This window comes from Mustela nivalis (genome assembly GCF_964662115.1).
Source record: "Mustela nivalis genome assembly, chromosome: 2".
Classification (NCBI taxonomy): domain Eukaryota; kingdom Metazoa; phylum Chordata; class Mammalia; order Carnivora; family Mustelidae; genus Mustela; species Mustela nivalis.
Window position 1 is genome coordinate 11,045,525 of NC_139021.1, and position 27,178 is coordinate 11,072,702.

At 43.1% G+C, this 27,178-nt stretch overlaps 1 protein-coding gene across 2 annotated transcripts in view; it reads left to right on the forward strand.

Annotated features, from left to right (window-relative positions):
- The window catches only part of ASAP1 (ArfGAP with SH3 domain, ankyrin repeat and PH domain 1), a 351,004-nt gene that overhangs the window by 199,613 nt on the left and 124,213 nt on the right, over window positions 1-27,178 (forward strand). For both annotated transcript variants that reach the window (XM_082719724.1, XM_082719725.1), the window contains exon 5: window positions 24,832-24,977. In XM_082719724.1, coding sequence (XP_082575850.1) covers window positions 24,832-24,977 — 146 coding nt within the window. The remainder of the gene's footprint in view (window positions 1-24,831; window positions 24,978-27,178) is intronic.

The following is a 27,178-nucleotide window of genomic DNA, read 5'->3' on the forward strand; positions in this document are numbered from 1 at the left end:
AGAACACACTAACTTCTAATTAAGATGGATAATTAGTTGATTGCCTGCTTATGTAGTGATGTTTTAAATGTTTAGGTATTTCGAATGTTTTAAGTCTTGGCCTAAATTATATAACTTCTCCCTTAGCTTCATTTTAATTTACTCCCAAAGTATGGTAGTCCCTATCTAGATATTTGCAATTTGGAGAGAGGTGGGTGGAGCATAAAACTAGGAGGTGGCAAGAGGGAAAGCTTCTGAGGTGCTGATACTGTTCTGTCTCTTGATTTGGGGATGATTACATAATTAAGTCTTTTTTTGATAATTCATCAAATGCTACACTTAAGATTGATGTACCTTTTTATGTGGATGCAGTTATACTGTCCATCAGTGAAAGTATGTTTAAAATTTATTTACAAGTGGCTTTATTGAAGCATTGATTGTGATCATCCAGATCTGTTTGGGTAAAACAAAAAACGGGAACCTGGGTGGCTCAGTGGGTTAAGCCTCTGCCTTCGGCTCAGGTCATGATCTCAGGGTCCTGGGATCCAGCCCCACATGGGGCTCTGCTCAGTGGGGAGCCTGCTTCCCCCTCTCTCTCTGCCTGCCTCTCTGCCTATTTGTGATCTCTCTTTCTCTAAAATTAATTAATTAATTAATCAATTTTTTAAAAACCAAAAACAATGGGGATTTTTAAAATAATAATAGATCTATTTAATAAAGTACGGCTTTTATGAAAAGTAAACTTAGTGTAGATCACTGACTTCACTGCTGCTTGTTAAAGTTAAGCAAATTACTTAACTTCTGTGAATCTTAAATTGCCTCACCATGAAATGAGAAAATAATATCTAATTTGCAGAGTATCATATGGATAAATGAGGTAACATTTAAGGCCACTTAACAGACTTCCTGCCACATGACAGGTGCTTCACACATGGAAAGAATGACAGCTAGATCAGTGGCATGGGTTTCTTCTCTGTGTTAATTCAGTCTTCTGCAAATAGCACTGGTCTCAGCCCAGTTTTCTAAAGAGCTTAATGAGCCATTAGCTGCCGTGGGAATGAGTGTCAGTTCTCCATAATGTTACAGTTTAGGCTTGAGGCTCTCAGTTTATGAGCCACAGTAGAGAGACCTCTGATTTGCAGCTGTGAGTGGCTGGCTGTATTATTTATCCTGCTAGTAGCTCCACGTAATTCCTTTTCCTCCCCTCAGAGTCATTGCTCAAGACGCATCCCGTCTCTGTCCCGCAGTGGCCACAGTCACGTCATTCAGTTGCTCACACAAAGGCTCTTCTACTTGGTAGGGATGTGCTTCATCCGTTTAAAGGGCTTCCTTGGTCACCTCTGTCCTGGCATGGCAGGAGAGAGAGGCTGTCCCTGTACGTGCGGAAGATAGTTCAAGGAACTTGTGCGATTTGGTTGCCTTTTCCTCCATGAGATTGTTCTTGCCTGGTGGATGGGGCGCACACCTGGCTGAGTAGTGACCACTGCCACCCCTAGCCGGGTTAGGGTTCTCCTGTATGCTTTGCCTTAGGTCTCTACTGTCTAATAGAGTAGCTTCTAGTCACATAATGGCTTTTTAAATTTAATTAAAATCAAATCAGGTGGAAAACCAGGTCCCCCAATCTCAGTGGTCACATTTTGAGTGCTCAGTAGCCACGTGTGACTGGCCGCTGTGGCATGGGACAGCACAGACCCAGGGCATTTCTGTCATCACGGGAAATCATTTTGCTGCTGTATGAGAACATATATCCCATTGTATTGTAACTGGTGACTATTCTCTCTGGCCTTAGGCCAGCAAGTGTCAACCCCGACTTTTCAATAGAATCACCTAAGAACACTTAAAACATGAACACAGGGGTCCCTCAGGCCCACCTGCAAAGAGGTCTTCTAGAGTGAGACCTGGGTATTGGGACTATAATAAAATGACTCCCCAGGTGATACGCAGCTAAATCTGAGAACTGCTGCACTGGCCCATGACCCATTTGATACGGGCTGTTACTGTGTCTTTTACATTTATATCTTATGTATCTGTCACCGTAGTTTATTAATTCAATAAGTATTTATTGAGCATGTTAACATGATACCATTCTGGGGGTTGAGTATATTAGACAAATCAGACAGAATCTCTGCCTTCATGAATTTTACAGCTCAGTGGGAGAGATGGCTGTTAGATCACCAAACCAGAAAGGATTTAGGTTAGGTTTTTGTTTTTTTGTTTTGCTTTGTTTTGTTTTGTTTTGTTTTTTATTTGACAGAGAGAGGGAGAGAACACAAGCAGGCGGAGTAGAAGGCAGAGGGAGAGGGAGAAGCAGGCTACCTACTGAGTTAGGATCCTGACACGGGGCTCAATCCCAGGACCCTGGGATCATGACCTGAGCCAAAGGTAGTTGCTTAACCCACTGAGACACCCAGGCGCCCCCCAGAAGGGATTTATACTTTATACGCTGCAGAGCTTCCCAAGAGGGATCTGATACAGTGTGAAAGGGTGCTGAGTGGAACACCTCTCAGAGGACGTGGTGTTCGTTGGGTGTTGACTGTACTAAGCTTAGCGGAACAGACCTCTGAGGTAGGTCCACCATCACCCCCAGATTATAGATGGTGAGGCTGAAGCTTCACGAGCCAAGCAAACTTCTGCAACAGTAGTGGAGCTCGACTCCAGCTTTGTACTCTACCTGTCTTCTACCTGCCCTGTAGTGGGGGCTCAACAGATGTGCAGTGCGTAGCTATATGGCGGCTGGATAGGTCCCTGAGAAGCTCTCCGTGAATGGCTGTTCAGTGTTTAATCGTGACTGCTTGTGAATGAATTGGTTCAATGTAGCTTCCCAGCAGTGTAATCCTGGGATGACTTCGGTGGTTCCTAGAGAAGGGGCCACACCGGTTATCATGCCCATGGCTTGGAAGGGCCGGTGGTGGGGTGGGTGGGGACAGACCTCACAGACTGCAGGGACCTGATGGGGTTTCCGCCATCACCAATGAGTATAGTTTGTGTGGGCAGCACTGTGACATTTAATTCTTAAAAAATAGATGAGTAAAACAGTGATGTTACCGATCTTTCCATGATACATGCTCAGTGGAATCTGGGCTATTCCCATCCAAGAGCTTTTGGCCTCATCCCGAAAAGCCACAGAGGCTGAACCCTGGTATCTGTTTCCCACTGTGTTTTCATAATTTTCTTGTTTTCTCACAGTGCTTAAGTGACACAAAACGCATGTGATAAACTTTAAAGTTCTAAGAAGGATTTCTGTATTTCTGGTTTGAGATGACCAGCCAGCCTACCACCACCACCACCTACCCCACCAGATGATTGGAACATTGTATTTATTTGAGAACGAGTGAGTAAGTAAGTGCACACAAATGAGTGGGGGCAGAGAAACAGAGTCCCCACTGAGTGAGGAACCTGAGGTGGGACCCCATCCCAGGACCCTAGAATCATGACCTGAGCCGAAGGCAAACTTTTAACCCATTGAGCCACCCAGGCACTCCCTACCAGATGATTTGAAAGACGGTTGAGAATGGTGAAGAGTCTTGCTTTTACAATGTATTTATTAGGATTACACATAAGCTTTATCAGTATGAATTGGAACATTGGTATGAATTGGAACAAAATTATTATTTTATAATAATAAAAAATTTTTATCAGAAAGACAAGTTATCTCCCCAGAAGCCCTTTAGTTTGAAAATGGCTTGGGGATTTGTCTTTCTCTTATGCCCCTGTGTCACAAAAGAGGACATTCAGAAACAAAACAATTCTGTGAACTGCTTGGATTAATGGAAAATTTCCCAAGCTATTCAGCCTTCCTGTGTTGTTTCTATGTTTTGAAGTGTTGATGTTGCTAATCTGTGAAGTATATTGTCATTTAGAAAGTTTGCCAGTGTGTGTGTCCCTCCTTCCTCCCCTCCCCCACTTCTCTGTTCCCTAATGGATGTTTAAAATAGCCAGTAGTTTCTTGAACACCAGAGATTTTAAAATATGTTGCATTCTTTGACACTTTTTTCTTTCCAAAGACAGAACCTAATTCTCTCCTCCTGAAATGTTGCCAGACTTACTACCTTCCTCTTATGAACGGAATGTGATGGAAGTGATACCATGAGATTTCCAAGACCAGTTCATTAAAGAGATCACTTCCACCTGAGTCTCTCCAACCCCCCATCACTTTTTTTTAATTAAATAAAGGCATTGCCTATTTAAGGATTTTATTTATTTATTTGACAGAGATCTCAAGTAGATGGAGAAGCAGGCAGAGAGAGAGGGGGAAGCGGAGCAGAGAGCTGGATGTGGGGCTCGATCCCAGGACCCTGAGATCATGACCTGAGCTGAAGGCAGAGGCTTAACCCACTGAGCCACCCAGGTGCCCCGCCCTCCATCACTTTTCCTAGAGGAAGCCAGCCACCCTCTTTGAGAGGAGACGGGTGAACCACGACTGAAGTGACTGCCAGCTCCAGTTGCCTGCAGCCCTGGTGATTTGCCACCTTGAGCTTTGTACAGGACTCTGGCTCAAAGCCGTAGACAAGGGATTCATAAGATTTCTGCCCTTGCATACATGGGCGTGTGCATGCAAATCCCAGGCTCAGTGGAAGTCAGTGTGAGTCTCTAGAGAAAGAGGAGCTCACTGCTTGTCAATGCTGTTAAAAAAGCAAAGTGAAACATACCATACTCTTTATAAAATGAAAGAGGCATGTATTTCCTAGTATGCATGGGTGCACCAGATTTGTTGTTCTGTCAATGATTTAGTTGAGTTGCATTTGTTAATCTTTTTGAACAGTTATATTATTACATCCACATAAACTTTTCCTTGGGAGTAAAGACCAAGGATATTTCTACTACTTGGTCTTTTCCTATGATAATTTTTTTTTTCCACAAATCCAATGTGGATTTTATTATTAAATAGTGGCTTCCTTAAAATTCATGCCAAAATCTGTTTGGAATACATTTTAGCTTATTAGTAACACATGGTGCCCCTAGAAATACATAACATTGTTAGTCTGAAAGTTGGGACTCTTTAAATCCTTTAATTTTAGTGAATAAAAAAAAAAAAAACTGACAGTGGTATGTAATTTGATTGCAAGCATATGATATGGAAGTCTTATTTCCAAAATAGCACGCGATTGTCGTAAACAGTCTATAACTTTTCACATTACAGAAAAAAGCAGTTTCTCTTTGCCTTCCCCCTTTCGGTTTAGAATTATGGAGCAAGTACTTTTAGAAGAACATTTGTGTTTTCTAAAGCAAAATTAATGTGTGATGTTCGCCCCAGATTTTCATTTTGTTAATTTATCTATTTTAAGAAAGAGCCCAAAGTGTGTGACGAAATCTAAAGATTTTCCAGGTAAGGTGCTAAATTCATCAGTGGTAGGAAAGTGAATGGTTTTTTATCCAAGTAAGTTCACTTTAGCTCTTTTAGTTAAAATTTTGTCAAATTTAAAAGTTTAATAGGAAGTGAATTATGACCAAAATTGATAAATTAAGTTTGGTGTCTTACCATTGTATCATGTAATGGCATTTTTAGTCCTATAGTGTTCAGTGAGGAGAAAAAGGTTCCTAGAATATTAATAGAAAGATGTGGAGGCATAAAATGTCAAAAGGTATATACAAAAAGCACCTGGTCTGTGTTTAGGAAATTTTATATATTTTTGCTCTTTTCCAAGTTTGTAGATTATGATCTGATTTTTTTTAAAAAAATTTGAATTAAAGTAAACTTGTTAGTGAAGAAATAATTTTAAGCCCTCAGAAGTAGAAGACTTTAGATTGAAATTGTAAATACCTTTTAGTGGTGGTAGTGATCTAAGCAAAGTCTAAATAAATTACTGGGCCTGCAAGGCATTTTGCATTCGTGTGGGTCCATCATTACTCCTTAGGAGGTGAAAACAAATTGAAATAATGAGTTCCTTCAGAATGGTCAAGGAAGGAAGTTTTTTCTAAAAGGAAGTATACTTATCCAGGAGAATATTACTCCTCAAATTGTGAAGGGATAAAATAAGGGGAATTTTTAAAACTGCATTTAGAAAATTGAAGTCTCTTTCTAGAGTAATGTTAGAACTCTGGGCTGTTTAAGAAGTTCCAGTTTTCATATTCAAGCCATTGGCTGAAATACTCTGTTACTTAAAACCAGAGGCTCTCTGGGTGTTGGCGGGGTGGGGGATGGTGCACTGATCTTGTTGGCCTGGAATGAGGGCTCTCAACTTTAAAATGAGTTAATTTTTTTATGATGTATGCACTCATCTTATGGAAGCATTCTTCATAAGAAATTAAGTCTTTTTTTTTTAAGGTTTTTTTTTTTTTTTTTTAATTGTCAGAGAGGGAGAGAGCATGACTGGGGGCTAGGGAAGGAGCAGCAGGCAGAGAGAGAAGCAGGCACCTTGCTGAGCAAGGAGCCTGGTACCTGATGTGGGGCTTGATCCCAGGGTCCTGGGATCGTGACCTGAGAGCTGAAGGCAGACATAACTGACAGCCACCCAGGCGTCCCCAAAAATTAAGTCATTAATAAAATTGGGAGTGCTCATTCAACAACCATTACCTTGGGTTTCTCTTAAAGCCTCAAGATGAAGAGCAAAAATACTTGGTTTAAGGTAAATATTAAAACATGTCTTCTTAATAGTCCATATTTTGTAGAAATAATGAATTACATGGGGCACGTGGGTGGCTCGGTAGGTGAAGCATCTGCCTTCAGCTCAGGTTATGATCTCAGGGTCCTGGAAGCAAGCCCCACATCAGGCTCTCTGCTCAGCAAGGAGTCTGCTTCTCCCTCACCCTCTGCCTGATGCTACCCCTGCTGTGCTTTCTCTCTCTGTGTCAAATAAAATCTTTAAAAAATTTTTAGAGATGATAAATTACTACCGACCCTTGTGGAATGCCTACTATGTGCCAGGTGCCTCATATACATTTATCACATCACGTCATTGTCTCAGCGGTCTTGTATACAAGACAGTATTACCCCCACTTTCAGGGTTTAAATCACTTACACAGCTATTAAGTTTAAATTTAAACTGGTTTAAATTATTTACACAGCTAGTAAGTAGCTACAAGGTTTGAAACATAGGTCTCTGTGATCTTAAGGCTGCTGAAGCAGAATTGTCAGGTTAGTAATGGTCAGAGGAGAGTGACTGCCGACCCAAGATGGGGCACAGAGGACTCAGAGAAAGGCAGAACTTGTGGGCTCTGTGCCTTGGGGTGCCTCACCCATGCAGGGAGACAGACAAGTAAAACAAGCCGCAGTTCTATAGCAGGAAGGTGCTAGATGGGTCTGTTACAAAGAGGAACAGCTTTCTTGTTTTAAATACAAACCTGATGGAGTACCTGGCTGGCTCAGGCACTCAGCTGGTTAAGCACCTGCCTTTGGCTCAGGTCTTGGTCCCCCGGATCCTGGGATCCAGCCCTGTGTTGGGCTCCCTGCTCAGTGAGGAGTCTGCTTGTCCCTCTCCCTCTGTCCCTCCCCCCAGCTCGTATGTGCTCTCCCTCCCTCTGAAATAAGCAAATAAAGCCTTATAAATAAACATGCATACATACACACACACAAACCGGAGCAGGCACAGACTAACCACACAGTGTGTCTCCACCCTCACTCCTGTTACCAGATGCTCTGTAACTGGCATAGTTTATGAACAAACAGTGAAGCCCACAAACCACGTATTCTCTGACAGAGACCACAGTGCCTCCCCCACAGCCTTAGCTGTGGACGTGTGGATGTTGTGGAATAGGTCACACAGATTTGGGATGGAATACTGGCTTAGCCCGGGGCAGGTGGCTGGGAGCACTTTGTCGGAGAATACTTTGAGTTGTTGTTTCTTCATTTCTGCAGGTGGAAAAATAGTTTCCACCTCATGGGACGGTTGTGAAGCCTCACTCAGGTAGTGTAGGCACCTATCGTGTCAGTGATGAGTGCTTCATCTTGCTCAACTCGAAGCCTTTGGAGATGGAGATTCAGAACAAACCTAGTTTGTCATCTTCGATCCACCACCACACAGATGTGCGTACGGTGCTTCTTACCCCCACTCCGCCTTGTTGTGAATGTTGGGAAGAGCATACTTAAAACATTTAATATGATGCTGGGGGACCCCTGGGTGGCTCAGTTGGTTAAGCAGCTGCCTTCGGCTCAGGTCATGATCCCAACGTCCTGCTTCTCCCTCTACCTCTGCCTGCCATTCTGTCTGCCTGTGCTCGCTCTCTCTCCCTCTCTCTCTCTGACAAATAAATAAAATCTTAAAAAAAAAAAAAAACATTTAATATGATGCTGGGATATAATAATCATCCATGGTATTTAGTATAATTACAGCTGGTTGCAAAAATTCAGTCAACACTAGAAAAATTTTAGTCAGTATGTCTTCAAATTATTTATTCTTACATTCTTCCTTCTTTTTCTCTCTCGGATTCGAGTTGCATTTATGTCAGACTACTTGATATTCTCCCCCAGGCCATTGAGATTTTATTTTTAATCTTTAAACTCCTTGTGTTTCCGTTTGGATAATTTCTGCTTTCCTGTTTCCAAGTCTCCTGCTCATTTCTTCCTCAGAATCCGGTCTGCCATTAGTCTTATCCAGTTAATTTTTATTTCAGATACTGTATTCTTTTAGTTCTTGAATTTTCATCTGGTCCTTTTTCAAAACTTCTGTCTTTTCTGAAGTTCTTCATCTCTTCACCCATTTTATGCATCTTTTCCAATAGATACCTGAACATATTTGTAATATTTATTTTGAAGTCCAACAACTAAGTTGTCTCTGCTTCTGTTTCTTTTGACTGGGTTCTTCTCTTTTAGTTTTTGATTACATTTTTCTGTTTCTTTGCATGTCTAGTAATTTCTGTCTGCCTGGTAGACATTTGAATTGTATGACATAGAGACTCTGGATTCTTTTGTCTTCCTGTGAAGTGTGTGGTGTTTTATTCTAGTACATGGTCAGATTTCTGATGATGACCATCACCTTGATCTTAGGGTAAGTTTATTTTAGTTTTGCTCATAGTCCCAGGATATAGCCCTTAGTCCTGCAGCACATCCATACTCCTATAGCACAGTCCATCTCGGCTTTTAGCCCAGAATGTTTACCAAACCCTGCTAACTCTGTGGGATTTGAATTCCAGACTCTTCTCAGCATTGGGAAGTTGCTGGAATCTGCTTGGCTCTTTACATGTTGCTTTCTGCTGGGCTTCTTGAAGTCTGCTGTTCAGGTCAGCCAAGGACTGGAATTGAGGGTTTCCTTTTCTATGACTTCTTCCTTTCTAAGACATTACCCCTCAATTTCCAGCTGCTGAAATAGTCCCAGACCTGACCTCTGATGCCTCAGCTGCGTAAAATGCCACTTTCTGCTTGAGCTCTGTTCTCCTTGCCCAGCGTGGACCGAAGTCTGCCCTTAGGAGAAAAGCCAGTTATGTTTTTTTCTTCTCTGGTGTGGTTTACTTCTTTGAAGGGTGATATCCTCCTCTGTTTCTATCTGCTTTTGTTTGCTCTCTAGTGGCTTTGAGTGGTTGTTTTGTATGTTTTGTCCATCATTCATATTTGTAATAAACAGGAACATTAGTCTGGTACAAGTCACTATGTCAAATTATCAATTGCCAATCTTTAATTATAAAAATTATGTATGAGTAATTCATTTATTAAGATATAAGGGATTGACAAAACATTCTTGACTCACACAGAGGTATTTTGTCATAGTTAGACTTATAATGTATGACAGTATATTACAGTGACTTAGAGAGAGGTATGTCTTCGGCTCAGGTTTTGGATCACAAATACTTGAATATAGAAAACAGATACATTGTTTATTCAGTCAAAACTGTTTACAGAGTAGAGGAGAGGTGTGTAGCTGATTAAACCATAGGATGAGCAGTGATCCTTTGCCTCCATTCTTGAACTTAATGGTTTATTGTAAACTAAGTGTATTTACCTTATAGTCATACTTTGAAGTGCGTTTTACAGTCTGCGTGTATGGGAAGGGCACCTGGGTGGCTCGGTTAAGCATCCAACTCTTGATCTAAGGTCAGGTCTTGACCTCCAAGTTATAAATTTAAGACCCACCTTGGGCTCCACACTGGTCATGGAGCCGCCTTTAAAAAAAAAGGGCAAGGGCGCCTGGGTGGTTCAGTTATTGAAGCATCTGCCTTCGGCTCAGGTCAGGATCCCAGGGTCCCGGGATCAAGCCCCACATTGGGCCTGAGCAGGGAACCTGCTTCTCCCTTTCCCCTGGATTGTGTTCCTTCTTTCAATGTCTCTCTCTCCGTCAAATAGATAAATAAAATCTTAAAAAAAAACAAAGCAAATCAAAACAAAAACTCTGGGCTCTCAGCTCAGCTGGGAGTCTGCTTGAGATTCTCTTTCTCCCTCTGCCTCTCCCTCCATACTTCAACATCCTTGCTCTCTCTGTCTCTCTAGCATAAATAAATCTTTAAAAAGATAAAAAATGAAGCCTCCGCATATGAGAAATAACCCATGGAGTCAAAATAAACCTTGAAAATTTTTGTATGGCTAATGAAGTACTCTTGAAATATAACTCATTTGGTGTTTTTACATAGTATTGGCGTTCTTTTCGGAACCATGGTATTTAAAACACACACACACACCACACCCCACATACATAGTCTTTCAGGCAGTTACCCTTAACTCAGGGGGAAGCTCCCCCTGTGAACAGGTGAGGAAAGGGCAGACGTTACCCTCCCTCCTGCTCCCAGACTGCTCTCGCATCATTGAGCAGGATGGGAAGGCGCAAGTCTGTTTACACAGTTTTTGCTCCCTCTTTGCCTTGTTCTTCCAAATTCACAAAATGTCTCACAAATTAAAGGCACAGCTGTGTGATACCATGTGGCTTTTGGTCCTTCCCAACTAATCCTTTGTACTGTTTCCATAAAGATTCAGTTTAGTGACTATCTAGTTTTCTTGATGGACCACCCCTTTCTGCCTTGAGCAGACCCTCCCTGACAGTTACAGCCAAGATTCTGCGGCCGGCCTCTATCTTTCTGCCTTAGTCCAAGGCACATTTTTTTTTTTTAAGATTTTATTTATTTATTTATTTGACAGAGAGAAATCACAGGTAAGCAGAGAGGCAGGCAGAGAGAGGAGGAAGCAGGCTCCCCGCCGAGCAGAGAGCCCGATGCGGGGTTCGATCTCAGGACCCTGGGATCATGACCTGAGCCGAAAGCAGAGGCTTTAACCCACTGAGCCACCCAGCCGCCCCAGTCCAAGGCACATTTGACCACGTTCTTGGATGGTTTATGTCTCATCAGACTGGGGTTGTGCTTCCCTGTATAATGACGTTGCAGCTAAACTATAGCGAAGTCTGGAGGAATGACAGGGTCTCCCATTTTATTTCGTGTGTGGTTTCTCCCTCAGTTTGCTTAAATTCTGCCTCTCACACATGCTGCTTGACCACGTGGAGTCTCCCCTGTGAGGCAGACCCACCACAGCTCTTTTCAAAGAAAGCCCCATCTTAAGGCAGCCATGCTCTGGGATAATGAAGTGGTCGTGCATGTGTTGGATTCCATTTGTGGTTTGGATGTGGACGTGAATTTTAAAGTGTCTATCTCTAGGACTAGAAGTACTTTCCAGCTGACTCTTTAGCCAGGAAGATAACTATTTATTGATTTTTCTGACGCCCTGCTTAGGTATGGAAATCAAGCAAGTTGTTATTGATTCTGAAGTGTTTTTCATAAATAATCAGTGCCTTAAGACGGAGTGATTGGGGGGTTGATGAAGGATGACTTGCGTGGCCAGTTTGTCACCTGCGTGCAACAGGGTGTTCTCGGATCTTCCGTGTCTCTGTAAATGGATCGAACTTCTTCTTTTTCTTGTTGGAGGATTGCAGGAGGCTTGCACTCTGGAACACTTGGGGCTGGGTTTTTGTTGTTGTTTTTTCTTAATGGCATTTTCTGTTTGTTTTCTCATTGTAGAAATATAGTTTATATTAACATGGTTGCATTAGAAAATACAAGTGAAAGAAGAAAATGCTTTTCAGCCGCATTTCGTGTTTTTTTTTTCTTTTTAAGATTTTATTTATTTATTTGACAGACAGAGATCACAAGTAGGCAGAGAGGCAGCAGAGAGAGGAAGGGAAGCAGGCTCCCTGCTGAGCAGAGAGCCCAATGTGGCGCTCCATCCCAGGACCCTGAGATCATGACCTAATCCGAAGGCAGAGGCTTAACCCACTGAGCCACCCAGGTGCCCCAGCCGCATTTCGTTCTTAAACTCCTTTTCATTGCGTGGATCCTGAATCATACATAGTGTTCCTAGGTGGCAGCGGGCACATTTGTATGCTCTGCCGTCCTTGTTCTCTTGCTTGCCCACACTCGGGGTGATGCCTTTTCCAGGAGCCCTGGGGTAGAGATGCCTGTATTGCTGCAGTGTTTGGGGTGTTGTATGCTGCCTGCACAGGGAGGAGCAGGGGAGGCCTTCTGAAGGAGCACTGGCTCCCAGGCCACAGCACGGGGGTGTGATCTCCACTCTGGCTGTGAGAAGCTGAGTGTTCCTTATTAAGTCCTTTCATTTCTCCAGACCTCTGTTTTCTTCTCTGTGAGAAAGAGAAGATGATCCCTACCTTATCTATTGATGAAGTAGTTAGTGCTTATGAAATGAGAGAAAGATTCTTTTGCAGTCTGCAAGGCACTGCGTATACCCTAAGGGGAGCCCGTGGGGTCCAATAAAGAGTGCCTTTTTCAGGGGCACTTGGGTGGCTCTGTTGGTTGAGCATCCGACTCTTGATTTTGGCTCAGGTCGTGATCTCAGGGTCATGAGATGGAGCCTCACATCGGGCTCCACGCTCAGTGCAGAGTCTGCTCATCCTTCTCCCTCTACTCCTCCCCCTGCTCACACTGCCTCTCTCAAATAAATAAATGAGTCTTAAACAAAACAAAACAAAAGGCCTTTCTCCAGACACCAAAACCAGAGAGGCCTGCTTGCACGTTTCTGTCTCTTTTCTACATGTGTGCTTTTGCCTTCCCTCGGACTCTCGACTCTGCACTAATCGAGGGCAAGAAGCCCTGTCTTTAGATTGAGCTGACTTTCCTCCCTGATCCTTAATATTCTGGGGTCATCGATCCCTTTACAGTTGGAGAACAACAGACCCCTCTGAATTATTAAAAACTTGCAAGGCAGAATTGTTCAGTTAATTTTAGGAGTTTTTGGAAGCCCTAAAGTTGAGGTAAGAAGCATTGATTATTTCAAATAGTACCTTAGTATGTAGAATATGCATATAACATATACAGTAATGAAAAAAATGTTTTTAAAAATAAATATTGGAAATGTATGCTTTGAAACATTTTATTAACAGGTGTAGCTGATCACAAATAGTCTGGAGAGCACCGGTCTAGAGACACCTGTGTGGTCAGGTGGTCAGGTCCTATCCTAGCCTCCCTCATCTTCCAGGACATGGACCCAGTGAACTTTCAGTTAATCTCGAATTATTTAACACATAATTTTTAACCCAAGAAGCTGAAGCTCAGAAGGAGTGAGGCTGCAAACTTAAAGACCTGCATAACCTTTCTATCACAGGGTAGGTGCTTAATGTAAGTTTGTGGATTAATTGTGAAATGTGGGGCCATATTTTTGATTTACACCTATTTACAAAAAGCTCAGCTCCTTCAGATGGTGGGCAGTTAGCTGTAGAAGGCACAAATAGGAGAGGAATGGTTGTCTTCTCCCTAGCTTTTCTTCGGGGGCAGATCTCAAAGCATGGACATTACCCAGAGAGAGAGCCATGAGCAAAGCCGTGTGATGTGGATTTTATCTGGCAGTTAGGAGGCCTGCGTGAGAGGGCATTGCTGCCCCTGCTGTAAGGGAGTGATGCTCAAGTGCCGTTTAAATGCTGAGTAATAGCCTTGTGGAACTCTGCGGGCATCTTGTCTTGGGGCTCTGCTAGTTAATGGATTTGTCAGTTGTTGCGGAAATGGGAGTTTGCACTCTGAGTTTCCAGATAACACCCTTGGGGCTGGAGCAGATTCTTGCAGAGGCTTGGCTAGAATTTTGAAAGAACAAATCCAAATTCAAAATGACCTTGAAAAATCAGAGGAATGAGTCGTCCCGAGTGGCATGGAGAAAGGCAATTAAAAAAAATCCTTTCTGCCTTTAAAGATGTTGCTTTTAATCTTAGTAAGTATGTACCGAGTGATGGTGGGAAAAGAAGAGGAAATAGGGGCTCAGGGAAGTGAAGTAACTTGCTTATAACCCAGGGGCAGAGGCAGAGGGACAAGCAGAACCCCACTGAACAGGGACCCCAACGTGGGGCTGGAACCCAGGACCCTGGCTGGGTTCATGACCTGAGCTGAAGACAGACACTTAACTGACGGAGCCAGTCAGGCACCCTAGCTCTTCATTCTTCACGGTGTTGCTCAGGTGTCCTCTCTTAGGAGACCTCACTGGCTATATCCAGATTTTGTCTGTTTGTTCATTTATTTATCAGGTACTACATGGTGCCTACAAGACACTGTGTTAAATAAGCAATATATTTTCATGCAGAGGAAAGAAAATAAAATGCATTGCTGTTGGGTAAAGTAAATACTCAAAAGAAAATAAAGCTAAATGAAACAGAAGGCTCAGGAACTTTGGTTAACGTTAAAATCCTTCCTCATGCTATATAAAAGAGATATATTAGGTTGAATTAAAGCTTTCAGTGTTTTGTTTGTTTGTTTGTTTGTTTGTTTTTAAATACTGTATCCTAGAAGATTTGGGAACATAAGCTAGGTGGGAATCCCAAAATCTTTTGGGTAAAGACTGGTATGTTTAACGACATGAAATGTAAAAAGTTCTTTGTGGCAAAGGACACCGTAAACCGAGTGAGGAGACAAATGGGAGAAAATGTTTGCAGCACACACGACAACAGATTGCTGTCCCTTCTGCAGGAAGTCTCCCTACAGATTGACGGGGAGAAGACAAGCAGTGGAAACCAACAGGCAGGAAAGGAAATGTGAATGGACAGTAAAATAGGCCAAATACTCGGGCTTACTGTATAGTCCAGTTCTTCACGTCCTTGTGGCAAGAATTAAGAACAGTAACATCTATGTGCTAGTCTGGCATTAGGGAAACACACTCTTCTGTTCGTCTTGCTGTTGGGTCTGTGCGTTCCTACCAACAGCCTCTTTGGGAACATAGCAGTAGTTAAAATTTGAAGTGTGCACCCTACCCCCTAACAATTCTATATTTTTTGAATATATCTTTTCAGAGATAAAGTGACAGCATGTAAGCACTTATGGATAGAAATGTTTATTTCAGGGGCTCCTGGGTGGCTCAGTGGGTTAAGCCGCTGCCTTCGGCTCAGGTCATGATCTCGGGGTCCCGGGATCGAGTCCCGCATCGGGCTCTCTGCTCGGCAGGGAGCCTACTTCCTCCTCTCTCTCTCTCTCTCTGCCTGCCTCCCTGCCTACTTGTGGTTTCTCTCTGTCAAATAAATAAATAAAATCTTTAAAAAAAAGAAATATTTATTGCAGTGTTGTCTTTGGTAGAAGACAATGTGAGAGTCTCTCAGGGAGCTAGTTCTCCAAATCATGGTGGAGTTTACTGTGGAATATAATGACAGTTAAAATAATGAATTAGGGGCACCTGGGTGGCTCAGTCAGTTAAACATCGGCCTTTGGCTCAGTCCTGATCTCTAGGGTCCTGGGATTGAGCCTTGCATTTGAGGAGCTGCTTCTCCTTCTCCCCTTCCCCTCCCACTGCCCACCACCTGCTCATGCACTCTCTCTCTTTCAAATAAATCTTTTAAAGAAAAAAAAATCATATTTGGTAAGTAAGAAAAGGAGAAGAGACCCATTATATATGTTTTTTTTTTAAGTATAGAGAAAGCTTTGCTGAAATTATTAATACATCACATTATTAACTTTGCTTATTTCAAGGAGGGTACTGGAGAACGGGAAAGGAAATGACCATTTTTATCTTTATATATTTCCGTCTTAGTGTATGAATTATTTTTGTAATTTTAAAAACAAATGGAATTAAAAATTTTGAAGGGTGCTTAGTGCATCACAGTATGTATAGGCTCGTATAAAAGAATTTATCACTTCGCCCTCTATGCCAGCACTATAATTTATGACACATATTACATGGCTTTATTATCACAGTTATAGCTCATTGTATTTTATATGCCTGGCCCATGGCCAATACTCCGTATATTCCGAAGGAAGGAAAAAGGACTTGCTCCAGGAGACTTTATTACGTGCTTTGAGCGTCTGAGCACTGTTGGGAACTCAGACATTGCAAAAGGCTGAGGACCAAGTTAATAGCAAGCGTGCCTGGGAAGTTAAACTTACCTTTGATCTTGAATGAGTCAGGTTGAGGCTTGGGATTGTGACGGAGCAAGGTGGCCCAGAGAACCTGGGTGGTGGGGTCGGCAGGGGTGGGGGGGGTGTTGTGAGGCTGCAGCGCAGGGATGCTTGTGCCCAGGCTGTGCTCCAGAGGAGTTCTCTGAGCTGGAGCCTGAGATGATAAACACAGTTGCGCTGGACTCTGGACCCAGAGGTGACTTAAATAGAGACACAGGGAGAGAAGCTGGGCTGCCAGGAGGAACTTCCTTTAACGTTAAAATCCTTCCTCGTGCTATATAAAAGAGATCTATTAGGTTGAATTAAAGCTTTCTGTGTTGTTATTGGTTTTTAAATACTGAATCCTAGAAGATTTGAGAACATAAGCTAGGTAGGAATCACAAAAGTCTTCTGGGTAAAGACTGGTATGTTTGACGACATGAAATGTAAAAAGTTCTGTGTGGCAAAGGACATTGTATGGAAAGTTATGGAAGTGAGACTCACTTCGGGGTGAGCAACAGTTCCTCCCATATCATGAACACCCACCTTAGGCCAGACACTGGAGGAGGCACACTGTAGGCTTTTCGCATCCTTTTTGCGCAATAACCCTATTAAGGAGCATCACTGCAGTTGAGAAAGAGGAGTGTGAGATGAGGATCCAGATGGTCTTAGATCCACAGCTGGTAAATGGAAGACCTAGGATTTGATCGACAGTTGTCTTCTGTATCCTGGAACCCTCCAAGAAGTACCATGATATTTAGATTATACCTGAATGTCCATTAACATCAGAACTTCAGCTCTTAGTCTCAGAGTGAATGAAAGTAATGAAGATATTTTTAGAGGCTTGCCACGTACTTTAGAGATTATACATCTGTCACATTTCACATATGAAAACCGAGACCCGGGGACACCTGGGTGACTTAGTTAAGCGTCGGCCTTCAGCTCACGTCATGATCCCAGAGTCCTGGGATCCAGTCCCGCATCGGGCACCTTTCTTGGCAGGGAGCCTGCTTCTCCCTCGGCCCACCACTCCCCCTGCTTGTGCTTGCCTGCTCTCTGTCTCTGACAGATAAATAAAATCTTGAAGGAAAGGAAGAAAGAATGGAAAGAAAAGAAAAGAAAAAGGAGGGACGGAGGGAGGAAGGAAGCCAAGACCCAGAAAAGTCCTTTTCCAAGGTCACAGATGGCCAGTCCAGACCGGAGGGAGTTTCAAACCCAGGTCTGTGTGCCACTTAGGCCATGTCCCTCCATCAGATGACACCTCAGTAAACATTAGGCAGTGCTTGGTCAAGACGGGAGCTCTTAAGGATAGAGTTATTATGAATGCTTTCAAGGCTTTTCCTCATTAAATAGAAATAATCCTTCATGGTTTCATAATGTTCTCTGCTGCTGCTACTTTCCCAAAAGAGCTTTCACATTAATTATGACATCTTTACCTCTTAGCATTCAACCTCAAGGAGTAGGCTGGGTGTAGGTATTATTAGACCTGTTTTATAGACGAAATTAGGCCCCAGAGAACCGTAGTCACCTGACCAGGTCACATGATAGCGGCTGGAGCTAAGACCTAGATTTTCAGGTCCCTCAATCACTGGATATCTGACTCAAAAATAGCAGGGGTTCTATTCTAGGGGTTCCAGCACTTCCCCGAGCATAATGGTAAGAACACAGGCTCTATGGGCAGTGCCTGTGTCACCACTTTTCTGGGTGACCTTGGGCAGTCTGCTTCACTCCCTACACCAGGAAAATGGGGTAAGAATAGCACATCACCGTGAACATCAGGTGAAGTAATGCAGGACAAAAGCACAGTTTACGGCCCTTTAAGCAATCAAAAGTGTAACCGTAATTAATTATTCTTATAATTAATTGTTAACAAGTATTACTGTTGTTATTATGTCATTGTCATTTGTTGAGAAACGAGGCCTGTCTTATTCCCCTTCATTTCTTAGTGTTAATCATTTAGTAATCCCAAAATAGGTATTGGTGGTATGAGTTATGGCATCCTTGCTAGTCTTGGCTGAGCCTGTCCATGGAAAAGGATGGGTTTGGAATCCTGTGAGGGTAGGTTCCAATGTGGATCACCAGTGAGCTTCACTTTTCTTATCTGTAAAACATTGCCCTGAAGGAGTTCTAGGATATTCAGTGTGATGGACCCCATCACAGAGCCGGTGCCTGAGAAGCAGCAGCCGTGATTATGGTGACAGAGTCAATGGTTGGGTTCACGGGCCAGTTGGGAAGTTTTGTGAAAGTTCCCCAGTTTGATAAGGCCTCCCACAGAGTGAGAATTAGACAAACATCTGTCAGAGAAGGGCCTGTTTACTATTTGCTGTGGTCCTGAAAATTCTAAGTAGGGTCTCATTGGAGGAGTATACAAGACGAGCAGGGGGAGGGTAGGAGAGAGAGAAGCGGACTCCCCACTGAGCAGGGAACCTGATGTGGGACTCGATCCCAGGACCCAGAGATCATGCGTGACCTGAGCCAAAGACGCATGCTTTACTGACTGAGCCACCCAGGAGCCCCATTTTTGAAGAATATTATTAAAGAGGAGATTATGCTGAGTGAAATAAGTCAAGCAGTGAAAGTCAATTATCATATGGTTTCATTTACTTGTGGAGCATAAGGAATAACATGGAGGACATTAGGGGGAGGAAGGAAAAAAGGAAGGGGGGAACTGGAGGGGGAGATGAACCATGAGAGACTGTGGACTCTGAGAAACAAACTGAGGGTTTTAGAGGTGGGGGAGGATGGTGGGCCTGGTGGTGGGTGTGTTAAGGAGGACATGTGTTGTGTGGAGCACTGGGTGTTGTACACAAACAATGAATCTTGAAACACTACATCAAAAACTAATGACAGAATATATGGTGACTAACATAACATTAAAAAAAAGAAGAATTGGGGCTCCTGGGTGGCTCACTGGGTTGGGGCCGCTGCCTTCTGCTCAGGTCATGATCCCCGGGTCCTGGGATCAAGCCCCATGTCAGGCTCTCCGCTCCACGGGGAGCCTGCTTTCTCCTCTCTCTGTCTACTTGTGATCTCTGTTGGTCAGATAAATGAATAAAATCTTTAAAAAAAAAAAAAAAGAAGAAGAAAAATATTATTTTTTTAAAAAAAAGGAGTATTGAATTTTAAAGTATTCTCAGGGAACTTGTTAACTACTAGAACCTCGGAACATATACTCTGAGGGCTGTCCCTGACTTGGGAGGGTTGCTGAAAGCTCTGTCACCAGCTGGAGGATGCCAGGCTGACTCCACCACAGTGGCCCCCACTGGGCGGCCTGGGGCTGTCATCCCTCTTGTCCTCATCATGAACATTTATTGAGCTTATCTTGCACTGTGCACTTGGCATGCAGTAACTTAATCTCCATAATACCTCTGTGAATAAGTACCATTGTTACGTCCATTGTACAGCTGGGGAAGATGAGGCTTAGGAAGGTAGTAAGGTACTTGACCAAAACACCATGCAGGTTTATTGATAGACCTGGGATTTGATTCTACATCTTTCTCACTTTAGGATGCGGGAGAAAATCCCCAGCTCTGAGATCTGAAAAAAATCTAAGAGTAAAATCCCGGTAGGAGCTGTGTGACCTCAGACTCGTTTTTGCATCTAAATAATGAGGATGATAACAGTACTTCTCTTCCAGTCCGATTAATAAGAGTGAATGAAGCCATGGACGTGAAGTGCTTAGTGCAGTGACTGGCATATACTGAGTACTCGACAAACTAGCTATTATCACTATTATTACTGAAATAGTAAATCACTGCTTTGGTATTGCTGTGGGGCTTAAGTGTTGAAATGTATATAAAGGCCCTTTCAAGCTGCATGGAACATATTAGGTGATTAGTATATGTTAGTCATCGCCCCCAAAGAAATGCTAGCAGCTGAAATCCTAAGTGGCCCATTCTGGTTTGGCTGGTAAAACTGTATTATTTTGTACTTTTTTCAGAATTGAAAGGAGTCACCTAGCTCTTAGAATTGTCTTCCATTCTGCAACAATACCACGAATGCCAGAAATTCCCTAAGGGTATTCGAAAAGCATGGATCTGTAGTAGCTGGGTCAGATTTCTCTCTTTCCTTGTTCTGTACTTTTATCAAGTCTCCATCCTCACCTACTTTCCCCAGCTCCGACTTGACCAGCTTCCCAAAAGTCTGCTAGCACTTAGGTAGACCGAGGATCCCAAAACAGAGCTTACTCTGTTCCCTGAAAGGTGGTGATCAGGCCATTTTCTGCTTCATGAGCCCTCCTACTCAGTCACACCTGTATCTGTGACAGTGTTCCCCACCAAAGCCCTGTAGCTCTCTCTTCTTCGCTAAACCCCTGAATTTACCTTCTGTTCATCTGCTCGGGGCACTCTGTCATAGGCCCCGCCCTCTGCCTCTGCCCTTGTGCTGTCCTCCACCAGAACCCTGTCTCCCTCCCCTCTGGGACCCTGCACCTGCGGAAAACCTGCCTGGTAAACCCTTCATTTTGTACAAAGGGGTGCATGTGTTTATAGAATTTTGCTAATGAATTGTTACTATTAGATTTGTAATATATGTTAAAAAAAAAAAAACTTAAAACATGAGACTTATGTTCCTATGCTGTTTGATTTTAAATACATCTCCCTGATTTGTAACTAATCCCGGCCCTAAAAGTAATGGTGACTGATTTTTTTGGAGGCAGATGCCACATGCCAAGTACTGTTTCAAGTACCTTACTGTTATTTCCCACTATTTCTGCCCTCAACAGGATTATTAGTACTGTCCCCAGATGTGCTTCACTAAACTATGATTTTTCAGATATATCTATACTAAGAAATCTCACCCATATATACCTATGTCTGATTAACATACACACACATGCTTATGCACGTAAATATACATGCTGACTGTGTGGTGGTTCATTTATGGAATTAACAAAACATGCAGGACCCATGACCTCACCTATACTTACTTACCAGTCTCCCCTTCCACCTCTGTGACATCACATTTGATGTTCATCTTCTCTTCCTTGAAGGGTTCTGGTGAGGGTTAAATATATTGTAAAAAAAAAAAAAGCGCTAGGGTCAGAGAAGGTTCTCAGCCAATGCCAGTGCTCCCTTCCTAAGGCCTGTCTCTGACTTAGCCAAGTCTGTCTGTCTTTTGGATGAGTCCATCATCTTAGATAGACTAAGAGCTTCTCTTAATTCTTTCTAAACTCTTCATGCCATTCCAAACTCAGGAGAGTGGTTTTGTTGGGGGAGGGAGGGAAGAGATTGGGGTTGGAGGAAAGAGGAAGCATTCTGTAACACTTTATTTCGTAAACTAGTTGGTGTGTACATGAGTGTTCCATTCATCTAAAGAGTATGATAAATGTCATCTGAAGTATTTTCTAATTCCAAGCAAACAAACCAAAACTTTCTAACCTTATGTTTTACTAGAGACACTTCTTTGAACACAGTGAAATGAGCAGCTGAATTGCTTTTTTGCTAGAGAGTGTCAGGTCTGGTGGGATTCTCCCGGGTGAGGTGAGGCTGTTTGGCCTTAGATGGAAGGAATCGGGGATAATTCCAGTTTATGAGGAGATCAAACATGTGCATCCTGTCTGTCGAGCTGATGTAGCCTTTCTTTTGTGTTTTCCTGAGCCACTTCCCTCAGTTACTTGGGCAGTAACCAGAGCTGCATTTTATCTTTTTTAATATCTCAGCCTGAAATGCTGACATCCACTCTAGGCATCATGAATTTTTGATGTGGCGTTGATAGGAAGGCTGCTGGGGCTCACTGCATTTCACCGAAGCGCCCTGACACCCGTTTGCTTCCGTGCACGGACTTTCTTCTTGGGTGCTTCCCCGTGAGGACTCACAGTGTTCTGTCAGGGCCCATGGCTGCCGGGCAGTCATGGAGAGTGTATTCGAGAATGCAGTACTTTTTTTTTTTTTTTAAGATTTTATTTATTTATTTGAAACAGAGAGAGAGAGACAGCAAGAGAGGGAACATAAGCATGGGGAGTGGGAGAAGGGACCTCCCTCCGAGCAGGGAGCCCGATGCAGGGCTTGATCCCAGGACTCGGACTGACTGAGCCACCCAGATGCCCCGAGAATGCAGTACTCTAGATTTTCCTCTCAGTTATTCAGCAATCTAGGAGTAAGAAGAAAATGCTTCTGAAATTCCTGAAAAGGAAATCAACACATTCAAGTCTCCCATCCAAGTACTAACCAGGCCCGACCCTGCTTAGCTTCCGAGATCAGACGAGATCGGGCACGTTCAGGGTGGTATGGCCATAGACTCAAGTCAAGAGATATTTACTGAGCCCTCACTCCTTAAGCATGGCTCATGGAACACAAACACCATGGTATTTGTTGGGTGGGGACGCAGAGATGAGCCGGAGGTAATCCCTGCCTCTCCTGGTCTGGTGCCAAGGAAAAATCTGTATTTACACAAATATGATGTGATGTGGTGGAAAGTATTGCAAAAGAGAGACAGAGTATTATAGGCAAGGAAGGAAAGCTTCATAAAGAGGTATCGAAGGAAGCCTTTAGAAATATTATTTTGCCAGACACAGTTGTCTTAGATATTTACCATTGATTTATTCATTCAGTAAGTTTTGTGCATCTCTTGCGGGCCTGCATACAAATCCGTGCTCCCCTGTCCTCCACCACAAAGGAGGAGAGAAGTGGGGAGTCCAGGCATCTGAAATTCCTCCCCGTGGAAGTGGTGCACCTCGGCTGTGCTCATGTTTCCTTGGTCGGTGTGTCATGTTCCATGCCTGCCTCCCTTAATGGTGTAGACATATGCGGTACTGCCTCCCACAGCCTGCAAGGATGGGGCACCTGGGTTTCTGTTATTTTCTAGAGGAGTCACAGATCTGATGCACAATTTAACAGAGTCACACTGGATGCTGTCTTATAGTAGATTGTAGGGGAGCAAGAGCTGGAATAGAGAGGCTTGTAGGAAGCTTTTGCACTGGTCAAGGCAAGAGATGACGTTAGATCGGGTTGATCACCATGGGGATAGTGAGAAATTGTCAAATTTTTGGCTGTATTTTAAAGGTAAAGGCAATAGGATTTGCCAGTGGGCTGCATCTGGGATATGAGAAAGAAAAATCAGTATGACCTGATGGGTTTAAGTCCTAACAGCTACGAGAATGTATTTGCCATTAGCGGGGACTAAGATACAAGATCTGCAGAGGAAAAAGAGGGTTAGGGGCAGAACTTTAAGGCTTTGCTTTTTAGCATGTCAAGATGAGAGTTATTGGGGATCCCAGTGGAGATATTGAGTAGCAGTTGATATAGAAGTCTGTATTTCAGAGGTGGGATCTAGGCTGGGCTGCCAGTTTGGGAGTTCTTAGCTGATAGAAGTTATTCAAAACCACAGACCAGGTGAGATCCAAGAGTGAGCATAGATAGAGAAGAAGAAAGGCCCAAGGCTCTCTAACATGAGGAGGTCAGGGAGATGAAGATCCAGCAAAGACATTGGAAAGGAGCAACCATGAGATAAGAGGATGGTCAAGAGAGCATGGTATCCTGGAAGCCAAGCAGAGAGTGTTTCAAAGAGGCGGGAGCAGTTGTTACTTATGGAACACTCACTCTTTTGAGAAACTTTGGATACTTTATATCAGCTCATCAGCACTCCAATCATGTAAGATAGTATTAGGCTCATTTTACAGATTGGAAAACAAAGCTCAGAGTGAGATTTATTAATGCCTCTGATGGACTACAAAAGTAAAAAACTGGTGAGATAGCAAGCTTATAGGTTGTGAAACCAGACTTGAAACATAAATCCATCTGATCCATGCCTGCACCATTTGCATCAAGAGATCATACTGGGGGGGAGGGGGCTTTTAAAATGCTGTTCCTCAGACCTGAGGCTTATACAGAATTAAAGGAAATTAAATTGAGTTGCATAGAAAGAAACATATTAGAACCCTTGGATTCTTTTGCATTTCAAGATAAGTTTTTTTAAAAGATTTTATTTGTTCATTTGAGAGAGAGAGAGTGACTGGGAGGGAGAGGGAAAGAGAATCTAAAGCAGACCCTGTGCAGAGCACAGAGCACGACCCTGAGGTCACAACCTGAGCCAAAACCAAGACTTGGACACTCAACAAACTGAGCCACCCAGGTGCCCCCCAAGACTGAGTTTTTTTTAAAGATTTTATTTATTTATTTACTTACTTCAGAGAGAGAGTACATGTGTGAGCATGAGTGGGGGAGAGGGGCAGAGGGAGGAAGAGAAGCAGGCTCCCCACTGAGCAAGGATCCTAATGTGGCACTCAATCCCAGGACCCTGAGATCATGACCTGAGCCAAAGGCAGCACTTAACTCAATGAGCCACCCAGACGCCCAAGGTTGATTTTCTAAGGAGAATTTTCTCCTTGTTCCGTGATCATCATAGTTTCTTAGTGGAAATACAGTTTGCTTTAAATGTGATAATTTGACTCCTCACCTGTGGGGGGGTCCATGAATTCCCTGGGATGTAGGCGAACTGAACACTGTAGAAGAACAAGGGGAACCGTGGTTTAATAGAGTGAGTAGAGACATTCAGTGCTCCGCTGACCACCTCTGCACATGTTCAATGAATAATTGATGCAGTTTCTCTTTGCCTTCCTTTTAGGAGTATCTAGTGATCAATCAGGGTTCAAAATAACTCGTCATTGTGGCATATAATAGTTCAGACTCCTCTCTCCTTCTTTTTTAGATCACGTACAAAATGAAGAAAACTATGCACAAGTTCTTGACAAGTTTGGAAGTAATTTTTTAAGTCGAGACAACCCAGATCTTGGCACTGCTTTTGTCAAGTTTTCTACTCTTACAAAGGAACTGTCCACGCTGCTGAAAAATCTGGTAAGCCATAGCATAAGGGATTTTTTTTTTAATTACAGCCTGATCGAAGTACAATAAGAAGATAAGGAGAACAATCTACTAGTCTTCTCCCCAACCCCCAGTCCTGGGGGTGAAAAAAATTTAAAAAAAAAAAAAAATTTTTTTTTAAGTCTCAGGTATGGAGTCACATATAAAAAAATACCATTGTAAAATTCTTAGATCCACCTGATAACGGGTTAGATTTCTTGAGTCAGAGAAACTGGTTAAGCTGAACTCTCTTGTGCATTCTGCCACAGTTCTGGTTTGGGTTTTGTTTTAGGTAGCATTCAGCAACTCATGCTTTTTAATTAGTTAGAAGAGTGATGATTTCCGTGTCAAACATACTCTGCGAGTATGCACTACAAGGGGTATTCCTCACTCATATGAGGACAAGTGAGCATCTTGGTCTCTGCTTTACAAATAATGAGCCTCCCCAGTTCTTCACATCTTTCAGCCCCCTACCAAGAGAAAGATTTTGAGATTGGGGGAACCCATGGTTACTGAAGTTGATGACAAGAAGAATCCCCAAAAGTCTGGGACAGGAGAGGTGCTGACCCCAGGAGGCGGACACAGAGTTGGGGGTGGGGCGGTCTCTTTGGCAGGCACTCGAGGATTCCCGCCCTCACACCTTGTTGACACTAGAAGGTTCGTTCTGGGTAGCACTACCACCCACATTTTCTTAGGCATTAAATTAAGCAAGTCTCTCTTCTCCAAAGTCCCAGGAGATAGACATACAGGGAGGTTGAGTGGAGCCAAAGAAAAACTACATCACACTTTTCCTCGTCTCTCAGTATGACACCTTTCCCCCCTTGAAGAACTCAAGCTCAGGATGTCTTGACGCTCGATCATTTACTCTTCTACTAGATAGGCTTCTCTGGCCTTACAGGAGAATCTTGTCACAGATCTGTTTGATACAAATGGCTACTTTACAGATGAGTGTACCGTATTGGAAAGATGAAAATGGCCTTTCTGTAGTGTATTAACCTGGATATTTGACCAATCAGAGTATCGTCATTTTTTTCCTATCATACTAGATGAATACATGCATATGTCTGTCTTCCTCACAGCTTAATTCTAATTTGTGGGTTATACCATTAAATTAGTCTCCTATAGGGCTCCTGGGTGGCTCAATTGGATGGGTGACTGCCTTTGGCTCAGGTCATGATCCTGGAGTCCTGGTATCGAGTCCCGCATCAGGCTCCCTGCTCGTCAGGGAGTCTGCTTCTTCCACTGACCTGTCTCCTCTCATGCTCTCTCTCTCTTGCTCAAATAAATAAATCTTAAAAAAAAAAAAAAAAATTAGTCTCCTATAGTGACAACCAATCATAAAATAAAGGTTGAGAGTAGAAATACGTCTTATTTTCAAAAACTTTTGAAAGGGTAATTTTGAACTTAGGACCAACACATTCCTACACTTTGGGGTATATTTGACAAATCCATGATATCTCCATGAATCTTAGAGTATTTAAATCTCTTATATTCAGAAGCAGGCCCTCATTTCTCCTTCCTCTGTTACTGCCTGTCTTTCTGCCGATTGCATGCTCAGAGGCTGTGTGGTGGGAAGAAAGGAAGTGAAACAGGACTCCAGCTGTTCACTTGGGTAATAACTGGTAACAGCCTTACTCAGGGAGGAAGTTCTGTTTTCCCCGGGCTAGGTGTTTTCACAGGGCTATCTTGCTAACCTTTAGTTTCCGGGACACCGAATGTATTTGGCTTTAGTCAAGATTCATCGCTTGCATGTTTCCTGGACCAGTGCAGCCCTGCACTCCCCTTTACTGTGGGTTCCTATCCCCAGTTCACATTGGCCCCCAAGGCAGTGGTCTCTTGGGCATCATTCACCACCTGTATTTGCTGACCCAGTAATACATTTGCTGACTACCATAACAGAAACCACTGATTTGTACTTGACACTTCGATGAACCTGGCAATGTGCATGGTAGATTTCTTACTCCGCACCTTACAACAATCCTGTGGTTATTATAAACTTCAATCCAGATGAGAAAGTTGAGGCATGTTATTATTTAACTTGTCCAGGTACATTGTTAGTAAGTAGATGTGTACCCAAGTCCACTGTGTCTACCACCCCCTCTGTTATACTGCCTCTGTCATCTGACTTGGTGGTTGTGTTTCCCCGTGAGAAATGCTGATCTCAGTGGTCCCCTAAACAGACTCCAAGCTAAGCA